The sequence below is a fragment of the Hemibagrus wyckioides genome, linkage group LG22, assembly GCF_019097595.1.
Source record: "Hemibagrus wyckioides isolate EC202008001 linkage group LG22, SWU_Hwy_1.0, whole genome shotgun sequence".
NCBI classification, from domain to species: domain Eukaryota; kingdom Metazoa; phylum Chordata; class Actinopteri; order Siluriformes; family Bagridae; genus Hemibagrus; species Hemibagrus wyckioides.
In genome coordinates this window covers 4,648,241-4,658,240 of record NC_080731.1, presented here as the reverse complement: position 1 = coordinate 4,658,240, position 10,000 = coordinate 4,648,241, and the positions used below count along the sequence as shown (strand labels likewise).

Here is a 10,000-nt window from a genome sequence, read left to right as displayed (position 1 = left end):
ATTTAGGGTGTCCAGACACATTGTTCAACATCAAATGAGATGTTTCTTTTATTTTGTCTTACCTTTATTTAATACATTTCATTACATTTAACAGAAAAGAATAAAATGCTATTTTTTTCTTTAGACCTTATTTTCTATCCCTGATTTTTTAATGGTTTTTTTTCGTGTTTAAAACCGAGTCTTTTTTATTTTCTTTAGCACTATATAAGAAAAACCTCGTTTAAACTTCACACATAATTTCCGTAATCTGAAAGATATGAAGAGAAAATTGGCTTAAGGTCTATAACCTAACTTTAAATTCAATTGTCTCATTCACATGACTTAATTATCTTGTCCTAACTACATAGTAACATAATATAATGATATATGTGAGGCATTATTTAATCAGTTACTTAATTATCTTGTTTCTGTGACTTAATTATCTCATTCTAACTACATAGTACGTTCTCAAGACTTAATTATCTTGTCGTAACTACATCGTAACATGAGATAATGAGATGTGCATGATTATTTAATAAATTGGTCATCTCATTCCCATGACTTAATTATCTCATTCCCATGACTTAATTATCTCATCCTAACTACATAGTAAACTGAACTAATTAGATATGTGAGGGATTATTTAATACATTACTTAATTATCTCATTCCCATTATTAATTATCTTGTCCTAACTACATAGTAAACTGAACTAATTAGATATGTGAGGGATTATTTAATACATTACTTAATTATCTCATTCCCATGACTTAATTATCTCATCCTAACTACATAGTAAACTGAACTAATTAGATATGTGAGGGATTATTTAATACATTACTTAATTATCTCATTCCCATGATTAATTATCTTGTCCTAACTACATAGTAACATGAGTGAGTGAGATATGTGAGTCATTATTTAATCAGTTACTTAATTATCTCATTCCCATGACTTAATTATCTTTTAATCTTCGTTATGGGGGGATGTGATTGTCTCACCTTGCTAAGGTGTGCCAACACTTTCGGATCTTGTACCCGTGTTAACACATGACTCGTCTTGTTATTTTTTATGCTGCCTGGGTGTCTGCGGGTAGCCGCTGGAATCGGAGTCGAGTTCTTCAGCATCTGTTTGTTTTTGCTCTGCCGAAGCCGCATAATTTACGCAGATAACCGTTTTTGCTAAAGAGTAAGCAGCTCATTTGCATCTTCAGCCATATGGGCCTGATGGCCTGGTGTTTCAAGCCTCTGGGTGAAAAATGCCTCCTTAGTAAATGGAAGTAGCTTCCCTTGTCCCATGCCGATGATTTTCGTTGTGCTGAGAAAGCAGTCTCTATCTTTTATTTATTTATTTTTCTTGCAAACAATATGATGTATTCTGTTTACAGTCCATTTCCCAGCATGTATTTCATTTCAGACACCGTTAAATTATTCATATATCAATCTTGAGTGCAAAAATTAGCACCCCCCCCTCCCCTCCCCTTTGGTTTCTGATAAATATTGATCTTGAAACCTTGTTTTATGATTTATCTAAAATTCTATGTTTATTTAATGCTGTTTTCCGATTGAATCTAGAGACAAGCTGTCTTTATTGACAAGCTTCAAATTTGGGAAAAGCAATTTATTTGACTGTGCCTCATTAAGCTGTTTAATGACATAAAACTGTCAACATACATTTACTGTGTTAAGCCTGATTTAAGGCATGAGAAGCTTAAACAAGCTCGAGCTCTCAAAGCGACTGGATGTGAGGAGGAAAACAGCTCTCAGACAACTTGAGTAAAAATAAATAAATAAATAAAAAGAAATTCAGCAAAGCTGAAGAAGGGGATTAAAAAGTGTTTACAGAGGCTGTTAGTAAGAGTGAAAACCATCACAAAATGGAAGAAAAGTAGATCCAAAGTCAAGAGCGAGGAAGAACAAACACAAAAACTCATGAAACAAAATGGAGTGAGTCATAAAAATCCCAAACAAACAAGAGAAAAATATTTTTACTGTTGAATATTTGGATTATTGGTCTTCATTTTTTGTCCTTCAATAAAATGGTCTCTGTTTGTTATCTGGGAAAATCTTTGCTTTTTTTGTTCAAATAAAATGGTCTCTGATGTTTTCTCAGATAAAATGGTCTGCATGCTGGTTTCTAATAAAAATGCTCTCTAGTCTGTCCTTCAAAAAAAAAAAAGAGTCTATATTCTGTTCTTAAAAAAAAGTATTCTCCAATAAATTGTTCTTCATTCTGTTCTTCAAAATTAACACCATGTGATAAAATGTTCTTCATTCTCTACTGCAAAAAAGCATTCCCCAATAAAATGTCCTCCAGACTGTTCTCCAAAATGAGCATTTAATAAAAATGTTCTCCCGTCTGTTCCTCAAGAAAACATTCTCCAATAATCTATAATCCATACATAACCTATATATGATAAAATGTTCTCCAGACTGTTCTCCAAAATGATCATCTAATTAAAATGTTCTCCAATTTTTTCTCCAAGAAAACATTCTCCAATAAAATTGTTTTTCCTTCCTTTTGTTCTTCGGAATGAACATAATCTAATAAAATGTTCTCCAAAAAATATTCTCCAACAAAATGTTCTCCAATCTGTTCTCCAAAACAAACGTACTCCAGTAAAATGATCTCCAGAGAAGATAGAACATTTTGTTCTCCAAAAATATCATCTAATAAAATGTTCTTCAGTTTGTTCCTCAAGAAAACATTCTCTAATAAAATGTTCTCCATTCTGTTCTCCAAATTGATGGTCTAATAAAATGTTCTCCATTCTGTTCTCCAAAAATATTCTCCAACAAAATTTTCTTCATTCTGTTCTCCAAAACAAACATAATCCCGTAAAATGTTCTCCAGACTGTTCCCCAAAATTATCATCTAATAAAATGTTCTTCAATCTTTTCTCCAGGAAAACATTCTCCAGTAACTTGTACTCTGTTCTGTTCTTCTGTAAAATGTTCTCTGTTCTGTCCCCCAGTAAAAACCTCACCTCTCTTTGCTGTGTAGGTGAAGTGGAAAGGGAAGGACCTGTTTGAGCTGGTATGCAGAACGCTGGGGCTCCGTGAAACCTGGTTCTTCGGCCTGCAGTACGACATCAAAGACACGGTGGCGTGGCTGAAGATGGATAAGAGGGTAATAATCATTTGATTAATAATCAGAGAACACATGCTCTAGAGCAGGGGAGGTTCTGTTTAAACTGGTATTAATGGGGTTTTTTTTGGGCAGGTTTTAGACCAAGAAGTTCCTAAACAGGAGCCCATCGTGTTGAACTTCCTGGCCAAGTTTTACCCTGAGAACGTTGAGGAGGAGCTTGTCCAGGACATCACACAGCACCTCTTCTTCCTGCAGGTGAGTACAGCACTAAATCACTGCAGTGAGAATGAGATTGAGATGATCACAGCCCCACTCCCAGAGTTTAAATGGCAGCAGTTAGAGTTTAGTATGTGATGGATGTCATTGTCTAGAGAAGCTGCATGGAGAGAGGCAGTTGTTTTATGCAGTATGGGTGAAATGGAGCTATGCTTGTTTCATGTCTAGTAGGAATCCCAGAACCACCTTTAATGTGTGGTTACTATTTACATTTTTAACTCATCTATTCCAATCCAGTTCATCCATCTATTCCAATCCAATCTATCCTGATCCAATCCCGTCTAGTCCATTCTATCTCATTCCAATCCATCCCAATCCAGTCTATTCCATACCAATCCATCCTAATCCAGTCTATTCCATTCCAATCCATTCGGTTCCATCCCAATCCAGTCTATTCCATTCCAATCCATTCTGTTCCATCCCAATCCAGTGTATTCCATTCCAATCCATCCCAATCCAGCCTATCCCAATGCAATCCAGTATAGCCCAATGCAATCCAGTCCAGTTCATCCCAGTCCAGTCCATTCCAATCCAGTCTATCCTATTCCAATCTAGTCTAACCCAATCCAATCCAGTCCAGTTCATCTCAGTCCAGTCCATACCCATCCAGTTTATCTTATTCCAATCTAGTGTATCCCAATCCAGTCCAACCTAATTCAATTCAGTCTATCTTAATCCAATCCAGTCCAATCCATCTCAGTCCAATTCAGTCCAGTCTATCCAGCCTAGTCCTTCCATTCTAATCCATCCAAATCCTTCCATTCCAATCCATCCCATCCCAATCCAATCCAATCCATACCTATCTCTTCCATCTGAACCAGCCCAGTTCACCTTATCTTAATTTAATCAATCATCCCAATCTAGTCCATCTATCCTTCCATTCCAATCCATCTAAATCACTTCAATCCATCCTATCCCAAGCCAAATCTAATCCATTTCTTCCCAGTCCAATTCATCCCAACCCCACCTATTCCAGTCCATTTCAATCCATTGTCCCAATCTATCTCAGTCTGGAGTTTTGGTGAGTCTGATAGGGAACCTGATGTAGTCTTCTGCTGACTTTATTTGATGTGCTGTGCAGTCTGAGATGCTTTACTTCTCACCAGGGATGTAAAAAGTGAAACCTATTTTCACAGATGTCATAGCGCTTGTCCTCAGCAATCAGGTTCACATTTATAGCTCCAACTTAAGAAGTTGTTTGACCCGTCCTCTACTCTCGGGTCATCCTTATAGACAAGTTCATTTGCTAAAAATTCACGTAAGACCCTCATTAATGCTTCACTAACCTCATTTGTGAGAATGTTTCTACTTTGTACGAGTGCCACTCTGCTCTCGCGAGCACTCTCGAGCTCCGAGTTCCTCCTTCAGATCCTTAATGGATTTCATGAACTCTGAAGAAAGACCACTTCATCTGCACACCTCTTCTAGGAAGTAAACAGGTCCATAATAACGATTCCCGTCTGCTTTACTGCAGTGCAGCAACAGTCACAGAACTCCTTTTGTTTTGTTTTTTTTTATTCTAATCTCATCTGGAGTGACAGATTCTCTCTTTGTTTGCTCTCACAGCTGAAATCTCTCAGGCTTTAAGGCTAACTCTACGATCCGGCAGCTCATGTTCGTCCTCTTTTCTTCTCTCACCTGTCTAAGCCTCTGTCTCTTCTCGTGAAGACGCGTGCCCTCTGAGGTCCTGATAACCTCGGCAAAGTGCAGAGCTGCCTCCAAGAGACTTTTAGAGATGAAAGGAAAAGATGTGCTTCAGTTTTTTTGTTTTTTTTTTGTTTTATCATCATCAAGTCCTCAGAGACTTTTAAATGCATTCGGACACTGACACTATGGAGCTGGTCGCTGTTGCAACCAATCCCTCTGTAAATCACAAACGCTTAGCAGGTTTTTTTTGAAAAAAACACCCTCCTGCACCTTTCCTGTAAATCAATCAACACTTTCTGATCAGTTGATCAAATCTATTGATTTATAAGAGAAATAAAACACCTCAAGACATATTAAATCAGGTCTGAATTGAATCATTTTGAATCAGGTCTAAATTTAATCATTTTGGATTGGGTATGAATTAAATCATTTCAGATTGGGTCTGAATTGAATAATTTTGAATCAGGTCTAGATTGAATCATTTTGAGTTGGGTCTGAATTGAATCATTTCGGATCAGGTTTGAATTGAATCTTTTTGAGTCGGGTCTGAATTGAATCATTTTGAATCGGGTCTGAATTGAATAATTTCGAATCAGGTCTGAATTGAATCATTTTGCATCAGATCTGAATTGAATCATTTCGGATCAGGTTTGAATTTAATCATTTCTGATAGGGTCTGAATTGAATCATTTTGTATCGTTGCTGAATTGAAAAATTTCGAAGCGGGTCCGAATTGAATCATTTCGGATTGGGTCTGATTTTGAATAATTTTGAATCGGGTCTGAATTGAATCATTTCGGATTGGGTCTGAATTGAATTGTTTCAGATCATTGCTGAATAGAATTATTTTGGATCAGGTCAGAATCGAATAATTTCTGATAGGGTCTGAATTGAATCATTTTGTATCTGTGCTGAATTGAATCATTTCAAATTGGGTCTAAATTGAATCATTTTGTATCAGGTCTGAATTGAATCATTTCGAATCAGGACTAAATTGAATCATTTCGAATCAGGTCTTAATTGAATCATTTCGTACCGTGTCTGAATTGACGAATTTCGGATTGGGTCTGAATCTAATCGGCCGGAATTGAATCAGGCCTGAATTGAAAAAAAATCCCTTCTGCACCTTTCCTGCAAAATCAATCAACACTTTCTGATCAGTCGATCGATTTTATTGATTATAAGAGAAGAATAAAACACCTCAAGAAATATAATATACGAAAATAACTACACCAACGTGATGCAACAGTTCTTAAGAAAGTACTAAATAAACACTTACCAATGGTAGAAAATAAAATGTTATTCTGTAACTATATTTATTTTTTTTAGAATTTGACTAAATTGTGGTTTTATAATTGGCCCCCATACACTCCCATGCAAGATGTGTTTTTGGTGTATTGGGTCAATGCTTCTGGTTTTCTGTGTGTGTGTGTGTGTTTTAATAGCTTAAGAAACAAATTTACATTTTAAGCTACAGAGCATCACAGTTTTGAGACACAGATCTTGACCCATAGATCGACTCAACATCAAGTTTATCAGATCGTTTCACTCTGTGAACAGGCCAAAAGAAAATAAAAACAGGACGTGAATTCCCCGAAGGTTTTCTCATAAACTCGCTACAGAAGCGTGAAAAACTCCAGCTGGTGGAAACGGAGCGTCCGTGGTAAAAGATTTAAATAGTTTCTCGTTCGCTGGCTCAGAGATCCTGCCTCTAATAACGAAAATCGGTGTGTTGATGTGAAACAGTCGCAGCCAGGACCAGCAGCTGCCTCTTGTGCCGGCGTGTTTGGAGCTCCAGCTTGCTCGTTTTTTGGCAAAGCCGTACGAAGTGTTGCACAAAACTTGGACTCGTGCACTACACAGACTTCGGGGACGTCATTAGTTTGATTTGTTGTCTGCAGATGATTAGAGTTGTTTCTTGACTCTTGACTGGTTCACTGCTTTACACATTTGTTATTAATATACTCATTAATAGGGGTGTTGAGGAAAAACTGTCTATGATGTGGCTGGAAGCCAAGCTCTGGTTTGAATCGGAAAAAAAAAAACAAAACAAAAAACCTTTCTGTCTAAAATCTGTTCACTTCCTGGTATGTGTGGGAGAGAAAGTTTGAATTCTTTGGGTCTGATTTGGACCATATTAAGTTTCCTTTGTTTGTCACATATACATTACTGCACAGTGAAATTCTTTCTTTGTATATCCCATCCTTGGGAGTTGGGGTCAGAGCACAGGGTCAGCTATGATACAGCACCCCTGGAGCAGAGAGGGTTAAGGGCCTTGTTCAAGAGTGGCAACAGTGGCAGCTTGGTGGTGCTGGGGCTTGAACCCTGATCTTCTGGGCAATGACCCAGAGCCTTAACCACTTGAGCTACCTGGGTCTGAATCATATAATTTTGAATGGGTTCTGAATTGAATCATTTCTGATCAGTCCTAATTTTGAATAATTTCGGATCGGGTCTGAATTGAATCATTTCAGATCAGTGCTGAATTGAATCATTTTGAATCGGGTCTGAATTGAATCATTTTGAATCGGGTCTGAATTGAATCATTTCGGATCGGGTCTGAATTGAATAATTTCAGATCAGTGCTAAATTGACTAATTTCGGATCAGCTCTGAATTGAATTATATGGATCAGGACTAAATCGAATCATTTTGGATCAGGTCTGAATTGAATCATTTCATATCAGTGCTGAATTGAATCATTTCGGATCGGGTCTGAATTGAATCATTTCAGTTCAGTGCTAAATTGAATCATTTTGGAATGGGTCTAAATTAAATCATTTCGGATCGGGTTTGATTCGAATCATAACGAATCGGGCCTGTATCGATTCATATCTGATGGAATCTGAATCGAATCATATCGGATCGAATTGAATCTGAATTAAATAATTTTGGATCGAATATGAATTGAACCATGTGGGATCTGACCTGAACTGAATCATATTGGATCAGGTCTGGTTTGAATCGTATTGGATCAGGTAGCAGAAATAGTAGAAGCGTTTTGGTTTGTAGAGCGATTTAGATTTAGAAGCGCATGTTCAGTATGCTTCAGTGTGAGTCCATTATTAACGTTAATTTATTTTCCTTTTCTGTCTTCTGAAATATTGAACAAAATGTTTTTTTATAATTGTTACAGGTGAAGAAGAAGATTCTGGAAGAAGAGGTGTACTGTCCCCCTGAAGCCTCAGTGCTGCTCGCATCATATGCTGTTCAAGCAAAGGTCAGTCTCTCTCCCTCTCCCTTCCTCTCTCTCTCTCTCTCTCCCTCTCCCTTCCTCTCTCTCTCTCTCTCTCTCTCTCCCTCCCTCTCTCTCTCTCTCTCTCCACCCCTCTCTCTCTCTCTCTCACACAAAGACACACAAACACACACACACAGTCTCTCTGTTTCTCGCTCTCACACACACTCCTTGTTTTTCTCTCTCTTTCTCCCCCCCACACACACTCGGTCTTTCTGTCTCTGTTTCTCCCTCTCTCACTCCCTCTGCTCTGATTCTCTCTCTCTCTCTCTCTCTCTCTCTCTAGCCGTGTGCAAGATAGTGTTAAAAACACAGCACAACAACAAAAAAAAAAAAACCCTTATTTGAGCTGGAGCTGTTTGATTGACCAGAGCTGTATTTCTAGCTCCTCCCATATTCTCGCGCTCAGTTCTAGTGCTGTCCTGGTAATAAGGGTCACCAGATGAACCCGGGGTACTTTCCAGCACGGCTCACCTGGCAACGGAAATAACAACCAAATAAACAGGGTCATAGATTCGTCACCGTCCCCCGCTGTCTGCTGTCACACAGACGTCACTCCTGCTGACGTCTTCCCACACTTCCTGTCACTCGTCTCCCGTGTCCGCTCTGGACGCCGTCGACTTATTCCTCGCCGAGCGCCCGGCTGATTGATGGCTGGACGGCTTTCCGTGCGATTACATCGGGGCCAATTTGCAGCTTTTTCCCTCCCAAAGAAGTGGTGAAGCCTTGCTTAAGCCTTCACTCAGGCAACCTCTGCAACCGTGTCCCTCTCGTTCCTTTTCTTTTCTCTTATCACTCCCTCATTTGGCATCTCATTCCTGTCTGAAGAACCTGCACGGCTCTTGGGAACTGCACCGTTCCACGCTCTTTTTAAATTTCTCCTAAAGCAATTTGTGGTCTCGAGGGAACGGAAAGGTTGTAGGAAAGGTTGAAGAAATGGGGGGAAAAACGAAAGAAAAGAGACAAGGCTTAGTTTTACTGTCTGCTGGCTCTAAGACTTGACGAGTTCCCTGAGCCCGTGCGCTCATTTATTAGCAGGCAGGATCGTAGCGGCTGATTTATCCGAGCAGGTGCAGGGGGTTGACAAGCAGCAGGCCTTTTTGTTCATTTACCCATTTAGAGAGAAGTAAACAGCATGGACACGGCAGTCCATCTAGGTGATAGTGGGCTAACGGGAGGATTGAGAGCTGGAGAGGAAGGACAGCGAGGCGGAGGGGAGGGCAGACAGCAGATAGAGGCAGAGGAATAAGAGAGGAGGACAGAGATAAAGAGAAAACGGCTATATTCTTTCTTGTCTAACGTTATCTTCAGCTCGGCACTTTAGGATTGCGGTTGAAATGAAATAATGGCTGTGTCTCAATAAGCTCCCTAGTTCCCCTAGTTCCCTAGGTGGTGAATCATCAGTGTATCAGGTACACAGGTTCAGCCACTGGAAAAGACTGTGGCTCAGTAAACACTGGGACACTTAATCAGACACGTTTCTCTCAGGATGCATCAAGCAGGATCGTAGGCTGGCTAGTGGAAGCACAGGATGTCGTAGCTTAGTGTTTAAGACGTTAGACTACTGATCTGAAGGTTGTGAGGATTTAGAGAGTGGATTGAGAAAAGAAAACATGATTCATCAGGCCAGGCCAACTTCTTCCATTGCTCCATGGTCCAGTTCTGATGCTCATGTGCTCATTGTTGGTGCTTTCGGTGGTGCACAGGGGTCAGCATGGACACCCTGACTGATCTGCGGCTATGCAGCTCCATACACAACAAACTGTAATGCACTG

The 10,000-nt window shown here is 39.3% G+C and overlaps 1 protein-coding gene across 1 annotated transcript in view; it reads left to right on the top strand.

The window, feature by feature from the left end:
* The window catches only part of nf2a (NF2, moesin-ezrin-radixin like (MERLIN) tumor suppressor a), a 46,752-nt gene that overhangs the window by 11,188 nt on the left and 25,564 nt on the right, over positions 1 to 10,000 (top strand). Inside the window, exons 2-4 of the mRNA XM_058375100.1 lie at positions 2,982 to 3,107; positions 3,201 to 3,323; positions 8,127 to 8,210. Coding sequence (XP_058231083.1) covers positions 2,982 to 3,107; positions 3,201 to 3,323; positions 8,127 to 8,210 — 333 coding nt within the window. The remainder of the gene's footprint in view (positions 1 to 2,981; positions 3,108 to 3,200; positions 3,324 to 8,126; positions 8,211 to 10,000) is intronic.